We start from the raw sequence: 22,481 nt of genomic DNA, 5'->3' as shown, positions 1-22,481 counted from the left end.
TGATAACAGCACTTCTTTCCAGCACAGCACAAATAATGAAAATCACAAGGCTATCTTTGAATAAAATAAACACAAAAGTAATTTGTGTAAAACAGGAAATTCCAAGCAACATATAGTTTGTCTGTCAGCCTCCAAGCCAGAGGTTTTTACAGGCAACAAAATGGCTGCCAGTGAGTAAGTACTGACAGGCAACATATGGCAGCAAATATAGTAGAGCTAATAATCCCAAATCACATCCACATGGAAACACTGAGAAACCTTTCATAAGTCAGTCAGTGTAAGATGCAACTGTGGGTAGTCAAATATTTGTCATACCTGAATGCAATGAATGCTTTCCCCCGGTATTTACAATGATGTAATTCATTTATAATTCATCTATTGCTTAATTAAATTGTCAGACGTCATGCAATGAAACAAACATTCAGAACAGCATTTTATTAAACACTTTTAGGAAATTCGATAGCAGTAAAAGCACATGCAGAATAGAGAGGACTGAATTAGCAATGACAATTCACAGAAAGGCAAATAGGAAGTACAGGCATCCTGAATCTAATTAAAAATAGGTTGGAAGTTCATGGCACATGGTTCTACCTGCCTGCAATCAGCAGGATTTTAGCACTGACTAAATGACAAAAAAATCACTACCAAAAGGATTCTGTTCTTTTCTAAGAAAACTCAAATCCACAACAGTAAACACACACAAATAACTTCCTCAGTTTTTTCTTTTCTTTTTTCGTTTTGCTAAGATGAGGTTAATGTTTACCACTCCCTCACTTGACTCACCATACTTTGAAGGTAAACATTGCCTTTCCAGTGTCAAGCCATTTGGACCTTTCTCACGATCAGGGACTCCTTGTCACTTATATCCCACAGAAATCCAGACCATCACAATGTCATGAAGGACTACCGAAGCAGTCTTCTTGTGACGTTAATTGTAGATGGCTTGCCTGTGGCAAATGTATACGCAGAGATGTGTTCTATTACTTGATGACTACTTCTGTGCACATGTGATACAAGGCCCCCAATAGCTGCACATCCCGATTTTCATGACACAGAATTCAAATGTCTTAATGCTACATGGGCACCATTCACATATTTCACTGTTCACAGAGAAGACACTCATTCATTTGCCTAAAGACACGATCAGCTTCCTTTCCCTCCAGAAACACTTTGAATGTAAACGCGACGTTACGGGATGGCATACATTGATATGATATGACACTCCTGTCATTGGTACTACGGACTCTGTACCACAAACAGAGGGCAGGTCAGTTCATCAGCTCAGTGTTGCAATGCTGTTTGGATGGAAACAGTCTACTGAGATGGAGAGGAGGATACCTGCCACTGACGGAATATAGCAAACACCCTTTTCGACTTGTCACGAGGGCCCTGGGAGGAAACAGAACAGAGTAATGTCGCAGAGCATGTGTGAGCATCTTCTGTTTCGAATGCTTAGTTGTGAAATGCAAAGTTGCGACTTGCCTGTGCTGGACTGCCTCCTGCTGTATTAGAGTTCTTCTTCATGGGCATGAGGAGATCGAGAGCAGCCTTCCAGCCCTGCTGATGAAGTGCTACGCCTCCATCCACAAAGGGGATTGCCCCCGGATCCATATTCTCCTTTCCGACAGAGATCCAGGGACACCAGTCTCTGTGCTGTGCGAGGGGGTCAAATGCATTCTTATGCAGGAGCCCATCCTGAAATAACACAGAGGTAGGTTAAAAAAAGAAAAGATGTTCAGAGAAGCTATATAAGCTAAATAAGGATCTTGTCTTGAATTAGGTAAAATACTGGATAAATGAGAAACTCAAAATTGAGATTAACATTTTGTCTCATTAGTCATTAGGAAAGAAACATAGCACCCGTGATCTCCTTGTGACTATGAGAGCTTGTCAGGTATGGTGACATTATCATGTGACAACATTTCAGGTGTTTGAAAAAAATGTGTAGTGTTAACTTCCTATGCGGTGACTATGATAAAACATTGCTTGCAAACTGGGTGCTTTTTAAATTTTCTGTCCCCTCTTCCTGTGCACAATTCATCACCATCGTTGTCATTTGCTGAGGCTATTTATAAAGAAACTGGGAACACTGACTTCAACGTGACAGATCCCCTTGCTAATGTAAATGTGGCATAATATATAATGCAAGAATTAGATTGCAATGGAGGTACAAACAAATTGTGCAGGCCCATCTTGAACACAAGTGTGCATTAATAAAATTACACAAAAAACAGAGTGTGAAATCAGCAGTAATGTTAGTTCTTACTGGACCACAAACTGATGACAGGCACAGGCGTTTAGGAGGGTGTTGTAGGTTGGCAGTGCCATCAGACCCAGAGTTGTCCCCTTGACCTCGACCGCGAGTTGCTGTCCTTTTGCCCCTGGTCAAAGGACTTGGAAGCTCTTCACAGGGGCTTGGTGAATCTCTGCTTCGGGCACGCAAAGCCAGGGGGGAGGAGGTTCCCTCACCCTGTAACACACACCAAAGCATAGGAAATGGCAGACTTGCATTTCATAGATTTCAGTTGCCATTTCTTGTACATACATTTTTGCTTAAAATGTATATGTGCAGTTATGTACGTCTAGATTATTTAGCTAGTCAACATTCATTTTCTTAAAGCTTGCCTGGTCAGAGCGGGTGGAGTCCTGGCTCCTCAGCTTCATGCGACATGGAGTTGTAGCAGGAGTGGATGCGGCAGAAGCGGGCTGGTCCCCCTGGCCCTCATGCGGGGCGACTGAGGCAGGACCTGTTGCTTGAATAGACGGGCCTACAGTGCTTGGTGAGGCATCGCCATCACCTCCCGTTCCCTCCATCTGGTGGAAGTTCCACAAGCCCACCTTGCGCATACAGTACGAGCAGGTGAGGATGGGCAGGTTCATGGCGTGCAGAGATGGGCTAAGATAGAGAAACCCATGGCTCAGACATCTTCATCATGAGGAGTGCTAATACATTTTATGCTATGCTTCTCTTGGTTTCTAAATTGCATCCAGTGTCCTTCCACTGTATTTTCTCCCATACAGTTAGTACAGAGGACTTATTTAACGTTGGAAATTAGCTTCTATGTGTTCTTACTCTAGTCTGTGGCATTCAAAAGTGTATTGAGGAGACAAACATAGCAAAAGGGGAGTTTCATCTCACCTGGCAGCCCAGCCACAGAGAGAAACAATGCATGCAGCCACCTGCACAGCCAAAGGTTCAGCGCTTGGAGCCCCTCCCTTTCTTTTTTGTTCTTCCTCGATCAGCTGCAGTATAACACTGACAACATCCTCAGTCAGTGACTGCAAGGAAACAATGGACATTAGTTACTTTAGAACAACTGAAAATGCTGCATTTTTAATAAACCTGCAGTTCACATTTTTCATGAATCAGACAATCCTTTCCATAATCTCCTAGAATCATTCTTTTAAGTTCTTTAAGTAATTATGAACAATGTTAATAATGTTTCAAAGTGATTTTTTTCAGTATCTAAAAAGACTCCTCTCCTGCCTCACCATGGACTTCAGCTGCTCTGGCTTCATGGCTGGCAGCTGCTGTGCAAGGAGACAGGCGCTCTGGAAGCGCTCCAAGAAGGCAGTGAGAAGTGCTGATGGTTCACAGGCTGGGACGAGCCAGAACCGCTCTGAAATGACATCAACATTCACCTTGACCATAATGTGGATAATTCCAGGTCAATTCAGCTAGAAAGACACAGTCACATTAAAGCTTGTTTTGTTTGTATACACATGCAAGATAAAATGGTTACTCCTACCTGGGCATGGGAAGTCAGGCCAGGGGCAAAACTTCTCATGCTGCGTCTGAAGCTGCCTTGATATCTCTGCAATGCGGGATTCATCTATTAAAGACAGAAGGAAAGTTGCTTGACCTTTCATTTTTGGCAGACTGGCATAATCAGCCTAACTTGCCCAAAATAAAGTGTGACATTGTTTAAAAGTTTGGCTCACATTTTTCAAAGTCTAAAGTTGGTTGCAGTGATGCACAAAGGAAAGCCTGGCAGCTGGAGCACTTGAGCATATCACAGCCAACATTGATCCAGCCATATCTGGCACACATCAGGGGGGACAGCACACGGGGTTTGCCTGCCCATTTCAAGCAGTGCTATGCTAAGGAAATAATGAAGTATTGTCATATTCATCATTACTCTTTATTGGTGATCACACATTAAAAAAAAACAACTTGATGCCTCATACTGGAACAAAATGGGTGAAAGGATATTGAATAGGATTCGACTCTTGAGAAAAAAGCTTCTTTGTTCGTTGCCTCGCAAGGTGCTTGAGTGTTGCTTTTTACTTCCAGAACTTTCAAATCTCCTTCTCCACTGAAATCGACACAAAAGGGAAAAACAGATCTTTACTCTCCAAACTCTTGCTTATTTTCTGAACAGCAAAAAACATGCAATTGATTCAAAACTGTGTACATTTAATAAACTTGCATAGGCAGAAAGAAGGCTTGGTGCAGGCCTAACAAAATGAATTAAACAAGTAATGAATAAGGGGGTAGCTTATCGGTGGGAATAGACAGCAAACATGACATGCAGTTATCCAACATTTCACACGAATCAAAGGCGCGTTACGACAGAGGAAAAAAAAGGAAAGTAGCTCATATCTTTCTTGCTGCTTACCAACATTTGTTGTTGTTAATTGATCGTAAACCAGAAAATCTAACTTAGTCTGTTTAACCTGGCCTTCATGGCTGTGTAGCAAGTGGAGAATACTCGAAAAATGAATAGCAAACTAGTGGACCACCGTGTCACAGCAGAACTTCAGGTCCCCACCCCCTTATCTGTAACTGTGCACGGGAGCGATAGCACGACGACTTCACTCACAGACCTGTTAGATAAATGGACTAAATAATACGCACAAGAAATACCAATGTCGTGCACACTCCCGTTCCTGGCCTACAAGTTCCCAAAACGCTGGAGACTTCCCCCCCTTTAAAGCTGGCTGAGTGAAGGCAGCTAAAGTAAGTTAGCAGCTAAGTGGCTAAAACTAGCTAGCTCAACTTGTTCATCGGCCCCGGCAAATCAAACAAACAGCGCTCGGCTGCGCAAAAAATGCACCTGTTGGTTCCGATATCTGCTGAGGACACTCCATCGTTAAGAAGCTCACGAACTTTCTCTGGAGATGCAAATGAGGACTTTTGATGATTTGAGTTGCCGAGACGATCCCCGCGACTGCCGCCGAGAGTCGCCATGATCGACTCTGATGTCCCCCGGAAAATAAACCCTGACACCAATCGTTCCGCTTTGAAAGACCCCTAGTGTTCTATATCTGGTAGGACATTCCCGTCAGAATGTAATTTTTAAGTATTTATCAAGTAGGAATTATTTATCACAGTAGAAAACCAGAGCCACAAAGATACTTTACAATGAGGCCACTAATTTTTTTGGTTTCTATTTTTTCATTTTACACAATGATTTTCATTATTTAAAATATTCCTTTTACATGGAATAAGATACCTCACTTTGTTTTTATGCAATTTTAGTTGTCCATTCTGATATATATTTATAAGCAGTGAGATGAAATACCTAATTTTAAAGCGATGTCATTACACTGGTACAATGGAGGGATTATTGAGATACTTCAAATTAAAGAAGTAATGTGAAAAATACTTAAAAGAAGTACAGGCGTATTGTTAGCACATTGTGAATGTTGATGAACAGCTCTTAGATCAGTTTCCTAATTCCTCATCCCTTCACTCTTCCCTGTGTCATCGCTTTCGGGATTTGCTGTTAAAATTTAAGTGCTGGTTAGGCTGGCATTAAATTCACGCCCATAAATTAAATACCTGAGTATGTGTTAAGCAGTTCCGAATGAACTCTCTAAAGGACCCGAGGGCAAAAATCAGGTGCAGCCCCCTTTGACCAGTTGGTAATCTGGTGCTGGTACTGGTACATCCGACCACTGCAGGTACAGTATTTCATCCTTTAATATGGACACATATCCTGTAGAGGGCAGTATTTAGTCTTCTTGAACGCAACAACCAGACACAAAACCAACTGCAACTGAAAGCTCACAGGGTCCTAAACATCAAAGATCCCAATTGAAAAGAAACATGTTTTGTTTAATGTTAATTAATCTAAATTTAATTAATCTAAGTATTTTGTCAGGGATACCATACTGAAGCAATGCATAATTTCTTTTTTAAATAAGCCTTACATATTTTCTTTTTTGTTTTTTAAGTTTTTGCATTTAAAAAAATCATGAATGCATCTACAACTGAGGTCACGTAGTTAATTTCTGATGATGATTACAGAAATATAATTTTTTTAAGGTTGGCTCTCATACTATTTTTAGCCCAGAATAGAGACCTAAAAAAAAGTATTATTCTGCAACAAAATTGCATACTAGGTAACACTAAACCACATAAAGCAAAATGAAGGCAAAAGCAAATTTTACAGAAAATATTACTTAATTGTTTGCACATACGTAAAATGTTTTTTGAAATAGTCAATACATTGAGTGTGGTTGGTGGCTATACAAACCATCATTTAGTTGATGAGTAGTAGTGTTCTGCTGGGGGAATTTGTACTCGTGACCTCGATACTTTATTTATGAATTCTGGCTACAGTCCTGCTACTGTTAGCAGTTCATAGTAGGAAACTTAAACCGTCTACTTGACCGCATGACTGATTTCCCACACCTGGATGTCCCTTGACCGCACGCAGGCAGAAAAAACCTGTTGTTGTTTTGGGGCCACGCGCAGTCCGCCCATGCCTCATGACGCACGTCCTAATAACAAGCCTTCTGATTGGCCAAGGCTCTCACGGCCGGGGGTTAACATTTGTGAATGGCTTCACAGTGAGCGAAATGTGGGATGATTTATAATGTTTTATCAGCACTTTAGCAGATGTTGATTTTATTCGATGTGAGCTTCTTCGGGACTGGATTGTAACGGGAAACGATGTCGGACGCTGAAGGTGCTCGCAGTCCAGACCAGCTGAATAAATTCGAGAAACTGACAGGCAGGCCGCCGCACGGTGAGACGTTAGCAGGTCGGTCAACAACATTAGCAAGAGATGCTAACGTTAGATTTAACTTAATGTCGACACATTTTTGCCAGTCGAACAAACACTCTCAGTGAGATCAGATGCTCCACACATAATGATATCGTTGCATGTTCAGAGTTTAAACGGTTCGCTTACTGGTGACGTTGCTAAGTGTAACATTCAAGCTAGCAACATCCAGTAATTCTGCTTGTTTTATCTTTCAAAAGCTTGTAAGCAATCATTTGCAAGATGATATGTATTATAAAATGAATAGTGGTTGTCATACTGTTTCGCCTTTTGTAAAATCCTGTTTTTTATCTGAACAGCCAACTTAGAACATACCCTGACACACAATCGTTGATTACAAGGTTTTGCTGGCCTGCAGACACTTTAATTCCAAATTTAAGGCTGTGTTTTTAAGAGAGATCCGGGGCTGTAAATAGCATATTTTTAATTCAAATTGATAGGCATAACTTGTAGAATACAGTACTCAATATTGAGATGATCTATGATGTGTGGATAAAGCCAAGAAGTACTGATTCCTCTTTCATTTCCGACATTTTTAAGTAGAGATTGCAGTGTTATGTAAAGTCTCAATTACAGATCCTGTTCCTGGTCTGTTTTTATTTTTGTTTGTCACTGTACAGTCTTACAGTTGACATGGCCAGGCACACATGGGGCCCAGAACTGTATAGTGCACAGTCCAACTGAGGTCACTCTGACTGATATTGACATGCAGCTGCAAAAATATCCAGTGACCTGGATGACTGATAGTCATTACATACAAGTACAAACAACATTTATATTGCTTACTGTGGATAATGCTATTATGTTGTAGCTAGCTCCTTAAATGACACCTTAATTAGCCTAAATGGTCTCATATAATGTTAACTGCACTGACATTTCCAACAAATGCTAAAAGAAACCTGAGGCCAATTCCTCTAAAAGCCCAAGCTCGTGCTGTGAGATGTTATTGAAGGTTTTTACAATGTTTTTATTGCAGCTCAGTAGAAATAACTAGTTGTAACAGATTCCACAGAAAATTCATCAAGAATGATTTAAAAACATAAAGATGTGTAAACTAAAGAAACAATAATATTTTGTCACAGTGCCACGTTGGAAGTCGTTAGGGCCTGTCTCACATGTCAGAAATGAATGTAACATTTATTTTGAGCGCGTAGTCGTGTAGCTTTCTGAACACACTTCTAGCTGTTTCTATAGAAGGGTTGATAACATTTAAGTCTTGTATCTCTTGTTTGAATGCACTTTTGGACACAGGGATTTGCCAAATGAATGTAGTGTCTTGATAGGAGCACCTGGATAAAAGTGATCTGCTAACATTCTGTAGCACTGTGATCAGGTATGACGATGATGTAAAACAGCCAAAGTGATGAACTTGGATGTTTGTTGTGTTTTTCCGGCATCACAGTTGTATCAGCGTGGATATTTGGACATGCCCCCCTTAATTCCACTGCTTTGTCCCCTTTAATTGCTGTGCTTTCCCAGTCCATAACAAACCCTGATTATTAAAAATGCATTATTTGGCTGGAACGTCAGTCTCAGGCTGTAGATAGGTCTCAGTTCTATTCTTAGTACATTAAACAGAGGTACGTTATTAGATTTGGCTTAATGTGCTCTGTATTCTGTTGTCATATGCCTGATGATAGAAACCTACTAATCCCTCAGGCCCAAGCATCTTATTGTCTCAAATATTGATGTGTTTTTGCCATAAATGTCTTGATTCTTTATTTTAGCTACAGCAGTGTTCAGTATGAATAGACTCCTTACGCTGTCTGCTTTAGTGTCACAGTGTATAATGAGGAGGACGAGCTTGTAGTTTAAGTAGCATTGAGAGTTTTTGCAGCTTATTGTCTCCGGCACATGTATCAAGTTAATATTCAACTGGGTGCTAACACAGTGCACAAAGAAATGCTACTGCAGAGTAGTGGAATGCAACATCCTATTGTTCAAAATAATATCAGTCTAACTTTTAATATGGCAAAAAAAAAAAAATCATATTGTGATAATGGCAATATTCTGATTTGTTGACATGATGTCGTACAGTTATGCACAGCAACATCAAACATGGCTGAAAGTGAAGGTAGCATTGCTACCTTCCATAAAGGAAGACTTACCAGCCCAGGTTTATACCTGTCTGATATCTCTGTTTGCACAATCCTCCTCTCCTCATCCTACGAAACTTTGCTCTTCCCTCCCCAGGTCATCGTACTCCCCCTGCCCGCAGTGGGCATCGCTGTGTTGCTGACAACACTAACCTGTATGTGTTTGGAGGGTACAACCCAGACTATGATGAGTCAGGAGGCTCAGAGAATGAAGACTATCCACTGTTCAGAGAGCTTTGGAGGTACCACTTTGCCACAGGCTGCTGGCAGCAGATTCGAACAGAGGGTTATATGCCCACAGAGCTGGCGTCCATGTCAGGTGAAACATTGTATACCTAATAGCATTTCACATTTTGATACTGTACACGTAGTCAGTAGTATGTTACACACAAAACAAAAAATCCAGTGTTTTGTAAGAAATGTATGTAAAATATGTAAATTGAGTTTGCCGTTGCTGTGTTTCTTCAGCTGTTTTGCATGGCAACAACCTCCTGGTGTTTGGCGGCACGGGGATCCCCTTCGGTGAAAATAACGGCAATGACGTACATGTTTGTAACGTGAAGTACAAGCGGTGGTCACTGCTCAACTGTCGGGGGAAGAAGCCCAACAGAATCTACGGACAGGTAGCTGCATTAATCTCCCTGCCAATCGATAGGTCGCCTGGGCCACATACAACTTCTGGATTTGAAATATTGCACAGGCTGGTTTTAATTTTAGATTTTTCCAAAATCCATTTGGATCCAAAGGATATCGGAAACTCTGATTTATTTTTTTAGACTTGCTTCATCCTAGACTTTTATTTCACATCTTTCCTCCCTCAGGCAATGGTTATTATAAACGGTTTCCTGTACGTGTTCGGAGGGACGACGGGTTACATCTACAGCACAGACTTGCACAGGCTGGACCTGACCACGAGGGAGTGGATCCACCTCAAGCCCAACAACCCTCCTGACGACCTACCTGAGGAACGGTACACCTTTACGGCACCTGAAATGGGCTTTTGGATCAAACCAAGCTAGAGATCTTTCCAATAGTGTTAAACTACTTGAGATGACGTTCTGTTGTGTGTGTCACAGGTACAGGCATGAAATAGCACATGATGGACAGAGGATCTACATTCTGGGAGGAGGAACGTCTTGGACATCTTACCCTCTGGACAAGGTACGACACCACGTAGGGTAGACTTGTCAAAAATATTTGATTTGCTATCAAAACTGTGTACCAGATAAAAATATGTCAAGAGCAAATCTCTGAGCTAGTTTATTTTCATCACACCTCAAGCAATGTATGATCGATATAGAATATGGTATTTTCACTCAATAGCAAATGTGTTTGTGAGCTGAGGAAGATAAAAGATATTTCTTTTAAAGAGAGCAGGGGTTTTGCAAATATATTTGATTGAAAAAAGATCATCTACTCTGTCTTAGCACTCAGATTCGCAGTAAATATTGTCCCTTTTTAATAGATACATGCTTACAATCTGGAGACCAATTCCTGGGAGGAGATTACGACTAAACCTCATGACAAAATAGGTCTGTGGTCTGCACTCCATCGTTAACTAAACCTGTTTAGCTCTCATTCGAACCATTCTAAAAAAAGTCTGTGCTTTTGACAGGGTATCCTGCTCCTAGGAGGTGCCATAGCTGTGTACAAATACGAAATGGTGAGATGTTTTCAACCCTATACCAGTACCGCCTGATAAAAGTCCTACTTCTGTTATTCTGCTTTAAAGATAAACCAGTGCTCCTAGCATTTGACCTCACATATGTTGACCCTTCAGTGTTAAGGTGAAAGTACCTCCCTGCCAGCTAACATGTGCACACCTACACAAACAGTGTCTGATCGTCCATGTTTCTCTGTTGTAGATGTATTTATCTGTGGAGGCTACAACGGGGAATTGATATTAGCTGATCTGTGGAAGATCAACCTGCAGACCTTTCAGTGGAGTAAGCTACCAGCTGTGATGCCTGAGCCGGCCTACTTCCACTGTGCCGCCGTCACCCCAGTCAGTACACCACATCCCTTCCTCGTCACTGTGTATATACATTTAATTCATTAACTGTAGTTTGGAATAGCAACTGGAGTTTCATGTCAGTGGTAACGGTCTTCTAATCTAGTCATCTAGGCCACCAAGTGCCTTTGCGTTGTGAGTGACAGGAGAAGACTTTTCCTGCTGATTTACTTCTTATCAGATGGTATTTTGGGCCTTTTTTTGGGCCATTTTTGCAGATTTTTTTTGACAGAGTTTGTTGGGTTTGGAATTTTATTTATAAAATCTGCAAAGCTGCAGGCTGATTTAGAAACTGCATCTTTTTCATTGCCCAGAACACATTTTCCCAGAAAAAGAATCAGTCACATTTTTCCATAAATCACCAATGATGGCCCATGTAGGGGCTTAGAGCCTCACGCCCTGGTTAATTTCTGTCATAAACTCCACACTGCGTATAAAATTGACATCTTCTTTCTTTCCTTCACGCCGTCCTCAGGCTGGCTGCATGTACATCCACGGTGGCGTGGTGAACATCCATGAGAACAAGAGAACTGGCTCTCTGTTTAAAATCTGGCTGGCTGTGCCCAGCCTGCTGGAGCTATGCTGGGAGAAGCTCCTCAAGGCCTTCCCTCACCTGACTTCACTCCCCACCATGCAGCTGCTCAACCTGGGCCTCACACAGGAACTCATTGAACGCTTGAAATAGGCCGCACGCTGTAGGATGGACACATGAATGGATGGGACGGGCTGGGCTGGACCGGGAGGAGATGACAGAGCACAGAATTGAATTCACAGCAAAATCCTCGGGAAAATGCCCTCCCCCTCCACCTCCTGACGTAGCCCCGCCTTAAAACCAAAAACAATGGGATGCCTTTTTTTTTTTCCTGTTCTCATTTTCTGCAGTTTCAGTGATGATAAAGAAGATAAATATGGAATGTTTTCTGGATATTACTCAACCCCACCCCGCCACCACCATTCCTTACATGATGCCTGATGATTTCTTGCATTACTGTGACAGCCGGAAATCCTTTATTTTGCCATGTCATGCTTTTAAAGACTGTCCGCTCCCATTTTTTAGAAGAAAAATCTGCCTTCTCTAGTACTTTTAGAATTCTGTGCAAAGGACGAATGCATGTATATTTATTTGAAGGACTAAATCCATGTTTCTGGAGGTATTCTCATCACCTGATATTGCTCTTTGCACACTGTCTTGCATATTTGTGGACATTTACTTTTTTTTTAAAAAATAGATCCTATAAGCAAAGTAATCATTTCAGTCTAAAAAGTGGCAGACAGTGGGTTTGCCATAGGACCATGCCAGTGTTTCTGCACATTTTAGCCAATTTAATGCAAATCTCAAATATATGTTCATGACTGCTGCCGACATGCTGTCGTGTTTTAGATTTTAAATGTTTTTGCCACCTTCCAGCAGCGTTTTTATCTCAGTTTTCTCCCTATGGTATGAAAATGAAACTTAAATAATCAATCACACTAATTTTCATGTGTTTTTATCATTTAAGTTATGTTATCTTAGCATAAAAGCAGACATAGTGTTCACTGTGAGGGATTTCCTGTCTTAGATTACAAACCTTTCCGAGTTTATTTTATACTATAAGAACAGTAACCAGTGTCTGCCTGGAGGTAAGGAAAAACATTTAAAAAAAACCTGTTTTTTGCAATAAATTAGCTAAAACATGTAGAAACACTGTATGCTCTTTGTTAGTGTGTGGAGAAGGGGTTCGATGTATTGTATTTCCCATTATATATTATGTTACAGCCTAGTGTGGAGAATATCTGCACAACAAAAAAAGGAAGGTGGGTATCTTCAAAATGATTTAATTTCCATCCTGTTTGCTCGCAGCTCTCATTTGTAAACCAAACCATGCAACACATCACTGTGAATTTGGTGCTCTTTAAAATTAATTGAAAATGCTTTTATTCGAATAAAGACTTAATTCTGTTCGGACTTCTACTCCCTCTGTTGATGACATATAAAAGGTTTTGCACAGGGAGTCGCTTCAGTAGCAGGCTTTTACAAACACTTGTTTATACTGCAGTGCCTTTTTCAAACTGTTAATAGGGTTGAAATATCACAAATACAGGCAGTATAAGATCTTTGCATGTCTAAAAAGGGTTCATGTTGAAAATTGTTTTCAAGTAGGTGAATATTTTAACCATTTTTTTCAACAAGCCATTACTTACAGTATAATCATTGAACATGTCTGTGGCAAAAACAGCTGTTTTGTATCCTGTGTCAAGGATGCAGAAGCATTTGTTGTGTTCCTGTTAAGGTTCAGACAGAGTGCACTTCAGGACAGGATGCAGCATAATGAGCCTTTTGGGAATTTAATCCTAGATGCACTTACTGAACGTGTCAAATCAGCGTGTTCACTATAGTTCCTATGTTCAATCAATGAATTCAACTGCTGCCAAAATAATGTTGCATCTTGAATGAAGTGTGATTATAATGAGGAATGAGAGGTTAGTTGAGACCCATGCTGGGATGTTGCCGGATCAGTGTGATCAGCCTGCACTTCTTGCCCTTTGTTTCTGTTCTGCATAACAAAATGACTTTGTGCATGATGTGATTTCCTGCTTTTCCTATTAACATCATCAAACCTTTACTTTTGGACATAGTTTTAAAGGTGACCACTAAAATGATGTACAGTAGGCTTGTGTGAATGTTGTATTGGAGTACTGTCAATAAAAGTGTTATGTAAATTGCCCACTGTTCCCTCCCCATTTCCTTTGCTTGACTAATAATTAGCATGATACACATAAAGCCAGATTTGTTGTTTAGACTATTTTTGCATGAACAGCTGTTTCTAACAATGTGCTAGATCAAAGTGATAACATGCATGCTATTTGTCCTGCAAGCTGAGCATACTGAATGTGCCAAAATGTCAAAATGAACTGTAAGAAATGAAAACACACTATACACTAGTGAAATACATTTTCCAAAAGAAATCACATGTAGGTAGTGAAGCACTGGTTGAAAAAAAAGTTTTATAAATTGATGCATTTATTATGTCCAACATAAACCACATATTACAATGAAACAAATACTTTTACATTTACACGCAAGAGCAAAACATAGTCACAGATTTCTATGACAGACAGAACTGGGCAAATGTCAGTGTCATATACTGACAAAAGCAGACAGCTATTTGCTGTGAAATTTCAAAACCCAGTACTTTTTCCACCTTCCGTGCCACCGTACACAAGATAAAGGATTAGTGTATTTTTTTTATAGTGGCTTAAAGGTTTGGAGCCATACAAGTTTTTTTGGCAAGCAGATCAACATGAGCGTGGAGAAGGAGCAAAGAAGTAAAGGGCCAAAAGGATGAGGTAGACCACCACAAGAGCGGTGCCTGCAAACACAACAGGTGATTAAAATCCACATGTCCATGTCTTAAAAAACAAAACAAAACAAAACAAAAAACGTTTTTTCTGATAATATATATAATAATCTCTGTTGACTTGAAATTTGTGCATCATGTCTTACCCTGAAAGTAGTCACATTTTCCATCCATGAAGATGTAGTTGACCAGAATGACACTGAAGATGCTGGCCCAGAGATGAATGTCACTGAACACAAGCACAAATCCAACATCCTGGAGAAGAAAATGGATCAAGCCAAGTCGTGACTGAAACTATGAAATTACAGCATCGTGTGAATACATTACAAAAGCTGGGTGCTTACATAGAAGGCATTGAAGAGTATGAGCAGTGGAATCTGTATCATGCAGACCTGCACAGCAATGCAACTGCCCACTTCAAGGCTGTAGACACACATTTATAACAGTTAAAATATGCATAACATTTTAACACATACATCACATTTTTGTTATTTGTGCATTAAATATTGTGCTATCTTACTAGATCTCCCATTGCTCAGAATTGAAGTATGGGCTTTATAGGTGGAAACATTCACAAGGTCAGTAAACATTAAACTACGACAGCACAGTGCTCTTGTACCTCAGACTGATGTTGTTCTGAAGTGCAAACTGGATCCCATTGACGATCTCAGGGAGCTCTGGCACCATAGCCAGCACTGTGACGCCTATGAAGTACTGCATCCAGTACAAAGAGACACACTGAGGTGGACAGTTCATTTTCTATCTATCTAAACATACCAGGTACATTGAGGGGCTATAAAAACTGCATGTTTTTTTCTCTTGTTGAAAAAAGAAAGTTGGATTCAATTCATGCAATTGATGAAAACGTATTCCAGATTGTGATTTTCAACTTGAACTGAAAGTTTGCCGTATACTAATATGGTCTTATCAACCAAGGACCAACAAATTTTTGAATCCAAGAGGCTTGTTCTCGTCCTCTTTATAAATTAAGTATTTTGCATACCTGGGAGATGGAGGAATGGGTCAGCATGGGCTCGATGTTCTCTGTGCTGAGGTCAGCGCAGCAGGCCATCAACACTGTGGCAACAATCAGCACTGCAAGAGCCCTCCAGCGGGACCAGTGGACTACATGATGGCCTGCTGGTGGCATACACACTATCAGCTTACAGGCGTTGAACATTTGACTTACCTCACTGTTGAGAAGCTTTTCTCCGCTTCCACATGCATCCAATCAAAGTCTGAACTTTCTCCCGTACTTAGGTTCTTCACCCTCACATGCTTAAGAGCTTTGGCATGCACAGGTACAACTTCAACCCAACTGCAAGGCAAATGCTTTCCTTACATGCACAAAGAGGTTAATATACTGTAGGAGGCAGCAGGCAGTCAGTGCATTGCAATTTCATGTTGCTTAACCTAAAAGATTCCATGCACACGACACACACACACACCTGTTGCAACCACCTGGCTGGTGGCAATAATGCTGGCATTAATACACGAGTTGGCTGCAAGTAGATGGCCAGTGGTGACCTCACCAGTGGGGCGGGAGGTGCTGGTGCCCTCCTGTGCGTACTGACCGTGTGCGTGGCCTGTGTGGCCATCGCTGATATGGATATCATAGATGTGGGAGTGGGTCTTCAGTGTGAAGATGAGGCCGATCAGGTACGCAGCAGGCAGCAGCACAGAAATTGTGTACACCAAGGGCCTGGAAAACAATTTAATAATTAGTTGAATCCCTATTGAGTTGATTACTGTGAAAAACTGTTGCAAAATAAAATCTGTGTGTAGCAGCTGGACTTACTCAATTTGGGACAGGATCAAATGTGGGTCAGTTAGACTCTGTTAAAATGCAATTAAGGTAAAAAATTAAAAACAATAATTTCTTAAAAGTCTTTTTAATATATTTATGCTGTGGAGACCCATGAAGATTCACGCTGCTGCTCCCCTTGTCATTTCCAAGTGCAAGTACAATTGGCCAAACTGGAATTAAAACATGTTGTCACACTTGCTAAAAGCATGAATGTACACAGTATGAAGGTTAAGTGAAGCAGCTGACCGTGTCGTAGTGACAGTCCTTGCAGATGAAGGGTACACTGGCATTGCCTGGAATATTGGTGCAGCTTTCACACACCAGATTACCGAAGGTTTTTGAGAAGAGCGTGGGAGCAAACACACCTGGGGCCGATATTACAGCAAGAGGGTCAAATTAATGAGCTTTATGAATCGGCTGGTGGAGGACATATTGTTTAGAAAATGAATTAGATGTGCAGCTGCCGTACATACCTCCTATGGATATGAAGAGCAAAGCTGAACTCACTCCAGCTGAACGACTGTTAAATCGCTGTTCCCTGTGTTTTATGCCCCCAATGATCATACAGATGCCCTGTGCAGTTGACACAACACAAAAACATACACACAGCAGGAGGTTGGTGCATGCAAACTTCAGACAGAATCAGAATGCTGCATCTTCACTAACATGCACACGTGACATGCTCATTTGCTCTTGTTAGGCACTCACAGGTATGAACAGTATACACCCAAGCAAGGTCCCGGTGAGGGCTGCTTTCACGATCTCTTCGTAACATTTGGTGGCAGCACGGTGTCCCTGCAGCAGTGCTGTGATGTAGAACGTCATCTCCGTGATGGAGCCAAAGGTGGCATTCACCACCGCACCCACTGCAAAGTTACTCTGTGCAGAAATGCTGTGGAAAAAAACACACAGTCACCAATAAAACATGAGAATTCATGAGGAATTAGGGGGAGTATACTGCACCACCCAGCATACCTGGCTATACCCATGCCAATATAATAGGAAAGAGGAATAATTGAAGTGATGGCTGTGGCAAACTTGGTCTCGGCGCTGAAGTAATTGTCTTCACGGTCAGTGTAGCCAATAATTAGAGTGATTAATACCAGGGGAAGCAGGTCTGCAGGGAACACAGACTTAAGGAGAACAAATGGACAGACTGAGGACATACCTGTTCTGTAATTACCAGCTGAAGTACACAGTGGTACCTACTTTGTTCAAAATAATAATTCATTGTGGATGGAAAATACATATTAGGTGAAAGGGACTGATGGATGTTTTCAAGTCTCAGTTCCAGAAAAGACATTGATTCACACTAAGTTAAATCCCACAACCCCAAAAAGGATACTGAGGGCGAAAATGTTGATTCCTTGGACAGTGTATTTGTAGTAATAGACATTGAAAGCTTGATAACAGCATAAGAGGACTCTGGTCTGGCACACAGGTGCCTGCAAGACACAGCCAGTTACAAAATAATTTATTAGACATAAACATCAATTAACATTAGTTTTAAAGGGCCACTTCACACATAAAAGAAACAATACCCTGCAGCTGTATCCAGCCATTGGAACAGTTTGGCTTTGCTAAAGTTTTGAGATATTCGCCTGTTATTTTGGCTGCCTCCCAAATTTCACTTATGGTGCTAAACGCGCAGAGAAATTACACTGAATCCACCAGTGTCAGTGTTCATATTCCCATTGAAAAGTGTGCACAGTGTTAGAGGCAGATATTGCAAAAGCTTTGCAAATGAAATGAAAACTATGTACAGTATGTGTCACACACCGTTTAGACTTTAGTGAGAACCAAGTTCTTTGTGATTTGGTTGAACTGACCCTTTAAGGAGAAAACACCAGAGAGGATGCACTAGTTGGATTAGTCATTTATGCACTGCAACAGCTAGTGCTATCATGTGGAGCACTTCAGTTACATCATACCACAGCTAATAAGGAGCGACTATAAAAAGCCTGATAGTATAAAAAAGCATGAACAGTACAACCAGTACAGAAAAAGGAGGAAAATTCATAATTTTTCTTGCCTTGAAATATTTCTCTTGACTGGCATTTCAGAAAATCACAATGTACCTTCTCCAGTCTGTGAATCTGAACGTCCTCTGGTGCCATGAGGAGGGTGGTGGTCAGTGTGCGAGCATTCATCTTGGCTACAGGTATAGTAAAGACCAGCAGCCAGGAGAGCACACAGGCCAGGGAGTGGACCACAGCCAGGAGAGGGTAACACAGTAACAACCAAACATAAGTACTGACGCGACACTGTAGAGAAGAACAAAGAACACTTCAAATCAGAGAAAGATTTGTAAACTTCCCTTGCACCAAATGATTAAGGTCATTTTGTCTTGCTTACCCAGTGATTTGAAGTTTTTTTAGCGGGCGGTATTGGGACAGGGATCTCAACTGGGATTGGGGAAGACACCAGAAGGGGTGCAGAGTCCTTGTCCCTGACAAGGTCCTTACTGTCTTCACTGTCCCTCTCTTCAGGAATGACCTCAATGGCTGGAGGCTTCAGAATGGATCTCTTAACTACATCACCAGCCTGAGATGACAACAGGATACGGTGAAAACTACTAGTATCATCTAAAGAACATGTTGCAGTTACGTTTGCAATGGCACTCAAGTACTGGAATCCAAAGACACAAAAAGTTAACTGAGAAGTAAGGATGCTGTATATCATATAACCTTTTCTAACGACTTCCCAAACGGCCAAATGAAGTACCATGCCATCTTTAAACAGAGCTTGCCTAAACAAACAAAAAAAAGGCACAAAATGACACCATGTTCCAGATTTCGAGAGAAACTACAATGCTCTGAGTGATGCAGCTGCTTTATAGGATACATACCATAAGGGGCAAGGAGGATTGTTAGAAACATTACAGGACAAATGAGTAAGTAGATTAAAGATATCCACCATCCAAATAAAAACACATAAATTATGTTTCCAAAGGTGATCACTGAGCCTGAAAGAGAGGAGAAATAATACAAGCTGGTTATTGCCAACTCCCCCCAGTTATCTGCATGAGTATGTAGGTCCTGTTAAACACAATTAAAGTGCAAAGAGTGAGCAAAAAAAGACCTTCTCGAGGCTTAACAATGCTAAGATCAGAGTAGAGCTCTTTGATGACGTCTGATCGGTCTTCAATGGGCCTCTCCGTTACGTTGCCCTTCCACTTCCTGAAGCCAAACTGGAAAAAAAAAGGGTGCAAGTTTCCTTTAAAAATGCGTCACACAAACACACAATGCTACATGGAACTAGCACACTATCTTTTATCATGACTGCTTTGACTTAATAGAGATAAATGCAATAAAGCAGTAAACATCTGCAGCAAGGTGAAAAACTCCCATGCCACCCAGGTATAACAAACAAAAACAGCTAGTTGAACTTTGCCCAAACTGCTGTAGTTTATAGGCAGGAAAGCTACAAGATGAACCCGAGAAACCTGAAAACTTTTAAAACTTTTGACTGTTTGTTGATGAGCATCAACTGTATTTCCTTCTCTTCACCAAATGCAGAATTCTTGCGACAAGAGTCTTTTATTGTTCCTATATTCAAATTTAAACTCCACATTTTCCCCTCCAGTTATGCAGGTACCCATTGCAATATCTCTGTGCCCTCAGTGCGGGAATTTAATCAAAGTAACACTAACACATCCTTTCCACATCTGCATCTTAAATCCTTTTTTGAATAAAACCGAAAAAAAAGAAAGAAAAGAAAGTCGATACTGATGATTTGCCGGGGAGTATTTGGAGTTAAAGTGTTGCATTGACTTCATTATGGCTCACCTTGTAGTTGTTGGCTTCCCTGTGTGCCTCCACCTCATTCTCAGCTCTGATTGTGGTCTTCGTGGTGCCTTCCTGCCACCCCTCCTCTCCATACCGTGATGGCGTAGACCGGACACCTCGCGACGACGAAGACCTTGCTGAGTTGCCGTGTCCTCCTGTGCAGATCACAATTGTGAGAAAATGCTTTTACATGGTGATAGGAGGGATCTGCATGATCAGCCCTCAGAAAAACACAATGATCCCTGCTCTCATACTTTCAGTCTCCACGGATTCTTACAGAAACGTAGCACTCACCTCTGTGGACAGTGAGGAAACATTTCGGCGTGTAGTGGCAGAAGTTGTGGGCAGAAGCATCTGGAGAGGGCGTCCCCGCTGTGCCTAGCTCTGGATGCTGGGGACCAACACAGAGCCAATCTGCTTGGGAGCGTTGTCGGGGAAACTGGTGATGCTGCTCAGGATCTACATAATTCTCTGAATAAAGGAAATGTCAAAGAGGACAGATTTTTTAAAAGGCAATGTACATGACACAGTACATTGACATGATCTGCCAGATTAGCCGGGGGAAAAGATGAATAAAGAGGGGAGAATGATGCATCTACACATCACTTCATTCCCACCAGAGCTGTGGAGGTTGATGGACATCTACGACTAACGCCCACTGGCTGCCCCGTGGAAATGTGTGTGACTAACAAAAACCTCCTGAGAGTCACACAGGGTGTCCCCTCTCCGGACATGGTGTCAGCTGCAAAGACTGATGCATTATCAATGCATTGCAACACAGAGAGATAAGAAAACTTTTGCTTTGAAATTAAAAACTGAAGCATGACGGGTATACTGTACATAGTCCTGCCTGTTCATGTGAATCTGACTTTCACTGGCTTGTTATCTGTCACTCGCCATGTCTGACAAGAGTTGTAAAGTAAAAAATAATGAATTAAAGGTGCAATGGACATATTTTGGTAAGCTTAAGCCTTGGCTGAAGAATGATGGTCAGGAACAGCCAATGGTTGCTCATTTTTGCGTCTTGAAGCTTTTTCCTGATGAGACAAAGCAGCAAACTAACAGGATATGTGGAAGATGATTAACCACATAAACATCAACGTTATAAAATTATGATCACCATGAGGCGACTACCATTAAAAGTGCAAGAAAAGACCCCCATGCTGCAACCCTCAAATCTACCTTTACCTACCTTGCCTGAATTATTCTTGAACTAAGCAGAAAGTCTTAACAAGTGCTAAGTTTCAGAGTTCAGCTCAGATTGGAGGAGAGTCTGGCCGCAGGTGATTTTGATGAACGCGCTCAAGACGAAGTAAAAAAAAAAAAAAAAAAAGAGCAAAGAAATGAGCGCAAAGAGTTCTTAAACTGGCTACAAAGCCACAAACGTTGAATTCAGGTCCTGGCAGGAGAAAGACGGCAGCTCCGTCTCACCTGAGGAGTCAGCCGCGGATCTTCTACGCTGGTTCTCCGCATCAGGTGGCACCTGCGAGGACTTCTCGTGGGGCATTTTGTCTGTTTACTCCACCAATGTGGCTCCTGTTTCATCTGTCCGCCTCTTTATGAAGTTTACCGCGCAGTGACTGCCTGCTCACCACGGCTGTCTGACTCCAGGCAGGGACAGAACGGGGAGGGGTGGAGAAAGGAGACGAAGGGAGGACTATAGACTCCTGGTTTAACCCTATAGACTTGGTCTGTGTTTTCGCTAAGGTACGTTTTAGCTGAAAAAACAAACGGTTAAAATGTACTTTAAGCCCTACCTCGGCCGATACCGCCTCATAACTCTGGTCTAATAATACTTATATGGTTTTCACGCAGGCTACAGGTCGTCTGTCAACTGGTGGTAGGATAGAGAAGGTCAATATCTGTCATTAACGCCGAATCTCCCCAGAAATAATTAAAATGATTGATCCTACCCAACTCTTTTGGCTGTGCGCGCTCCCGGGAGGCGCGTGTAGCGGTCACTTTCAGCGCGTGCGCACCGGAAGAAAAGTCCACGAATGTGGAAAAGAAATCTAAAAAAAAACAAACTACACTATTTTTTCTGTTTTTATATTATTTAGTTTTTCAACGTGAAAACAGGAGAAAATTGTTATTTTCCTTTTTTGATGCCCACAAAAAAAGGGAAAAAAGGGATTCTGCCCCGTTTTTCGTTTTGCCCGCGTGATGTCATGCGCGTAGTGAAAATTTCCAAAGTCAGCGCCCCCCAGTGGTAGAATCAGTAAAGACAGTGTAACGCTGTAAGAAGCAGTCTTCTCTAAGACTCTTACAACCAACTGGATGAAAAAACTTCATCTGTTGCATAATAAAAAAGCTTTAAATCCGTTTGCCAAGTTGCAGATGTTTTCAGATGCATGCTCTTTTTGTAAAACATGAACAAAATGTGATTGTTATTTTGACAACTATTAAATTAATCATTAACTTTTTTGAT

General features: G+C 41.4%; 3 protein-coding genes across 4 annotated transcripts; 1 reads left to right on the top strand and 2 right to left on the bottom strand.

Annotated features, from left to right (window-relative positions):
* Positions 1-415: 415 nt before the first annotated feature.
* zc3hc1 (zinc finger, C3HC-type containing 1) lies at positions 416-5,198 on the bottom strand. The gene is made up of 10 exons (XM_041964136.1): positions 5,058-5,198; positions 4,214-4,316; positions 3,943-4,093; positions 3,750-3,833; positions 3,493-3,620; positions 3,140-3,279; positions 2,626-2,896; positions 2,267-2,470; positions 1,483-1,695; positions 416-1,389 (listed from the first exon to the last, which is right to left on the bottom strand). Exons 1-10 carry the CDS (start codon positions 5,189-5,191, stop codon positions 1,315-1,317), a joined length of 1,503 nt encoding a protein of 500 aa, XP_041820070.1. The 5' UTR covers positions 5,192-5,198; the 3' UTR covers positions 416-1,314.
* A 1,575-nt stretch (positions 5,199-6,773) lies between these two features.
* Positions 6,774-13,817, top strand: klhdc10 (kelch domain containing 10). 2 transcript variants are annotated; one of them, XM_041964006.1, is made up of 9 exons: positions 6,774-6,977; positions 9,207-9,428; positions 9,578-9,732; positions 9,931-10,079; positions 10,186-10,270; positions 10,575-10,641; positions 10,725-10,772; positions 10,975-11,114; positions 11,596-13,817. In XM_041964006.1, the coding sequence occupies exons 1-9, from the start codon at positions 6,902-6,904 to the stop codon at positions 11,803-11,805; spliced, it is 1,152 nt and encodes a 383-aa protein (XP_041819940.1). In that variant the 5' UTR covers positions 6,774-6,901; the 3' UTR covers positions 11,806-13,817. The 2 variants fall into 2 exon arrangements, with proteins under 2 accessions (XP_041819940.1, XP_041819939.1); XM_041964005.1 differs by having other exon boundaries at positions 6,774-6,992.
* Positions 13,818-14,396: 579 nt separating this feature from the next.
* cax1 (cation/H+ exchanger protein 1) lies at positions 14,397-21,560 on the bottom strand. Its single transcript, XM_041964300.1, has 20 exons — positions 21,485-21,560; positions 20,348-20,512; positions 20,054-20,208; positions 19,347-19,455; positions 19,114-19,230; positions 18,953-19,014; positions 18,621-18,809; positions 18,344-18,529; positions 17,611-17,710; positions 17,241-17,382; positions 16,974-17,157; positions 16,739-16,838; positions 16,512-16,630; positions 16,257-16,294; positions 15,907-16,160; positions 15,462-15,598; positions 15,078-15,172; positions 14,803-14,881; positions 14,605-14,713; positions 14,397-14,470 (listed from the first exon to the last, which is right to left on the bottom strand). Exons 1-20 carry the CDS (start codon positions 21,558-21,560, stop codon positions 14,397-14,399), a joined length of 2,490 nt encoding a protein of 829 aa, XP_041820234.1.
* Positions 21,561-22,481: the final 921 nt, after the last annotated feature.

Source organism: Chelmon rostratus, chromosome 22 (assembly GCF_017976325.1).
Source record: "Chelmon rostratus isolate fCheRos1 chromosome 22, fCheRos1.pri, whole genome shotgun sequence".
Classification (NCBI taxonomy): domain Eukaryota; kingdom Metazoa; phylum Chordata; class Actinopteri; order Chaetodontiformes; family Chaetodontidae; genus Chelmon; species Chelmon rostratus.
This window is presented reverse-complemented; position numbering and strand designations above follow the sequence as displayed.

What these genes read in the sequence shown, in the direction of transcription:
- zc3hc1 (XM_041964136.1), bottom strand. Translation starts at nt 5,191, where the DNA reads ATGGCGACTCTCGGCGGCAGTCGCGGGGATCGTCTCGGCAACTCAAAT. An exon ending in GCAGATATCGGAACCAACAG is followed by an intron (nt 4,317 to 5,057) that starts GTGCATTTTTTG and finishes TGTCGATTTCAG; the next exon opens with TGGAGAAGGAGATTTGAAAG. An exon ending in TGTCATCAGTTTGTGGTCCA is followed by an intron (nt 1,696 to 2,266) that starts GTAAGAACTAAC and finishes GTGTTATTTCAG; the next exon opens with GATGGGCTCCTGCATAAGAA.
- cax1 (XM_041964300.1), bottom strand. Translation starts at nt 21,560, where the DNA reads ATGCCCCACGAGAAGTCCTCGCAGGTGCCACCTGATGCGGAGAACCAG. An exon ending in GCTCTTCATATCCATAGGAG is followed by an intron (nt 16,631 to 16,738) that starts GTATGTACGGCA and finishes TATCGGCCCCAG; the next exon opens with GTGTGTTTGCTCCCACGCTC. An exon ending in TTGATCCTGTCCCAAATTGA is followed by an intron (nt 16,161 to 16,256) that starts GTAAGTCCAGCT and finishes ATTGTTTTCCAG; the next exon opens with GCCCTTGGTGTACACAATTT.
- klhdc10 (XM_041964005.1), top strand. Translation starts at nt 6,902, where the DNA reads ATGTCGGACGCTGAAGGTGCTCGCAGTCCAGACCAGCTGAATAAATTC. An exon ending in GCACGGTGAGACGTTAGCAG is followed by an intron (nt 6,993 to 9,206) that starts GTCGGTCAACAA and finishes TTCCCTCCCCAG; the next exon opens with GTCATCGTACTCCCCCTGCC. An exon ending in CATCTTACCCTCTGGACAAG is followed by an intron (nt 10,271 to 10,574) that starts GTACGACACCAC and finishes CCTTTTTAATAG; the next exon opens with ATACATGCTTACAATCTGGA.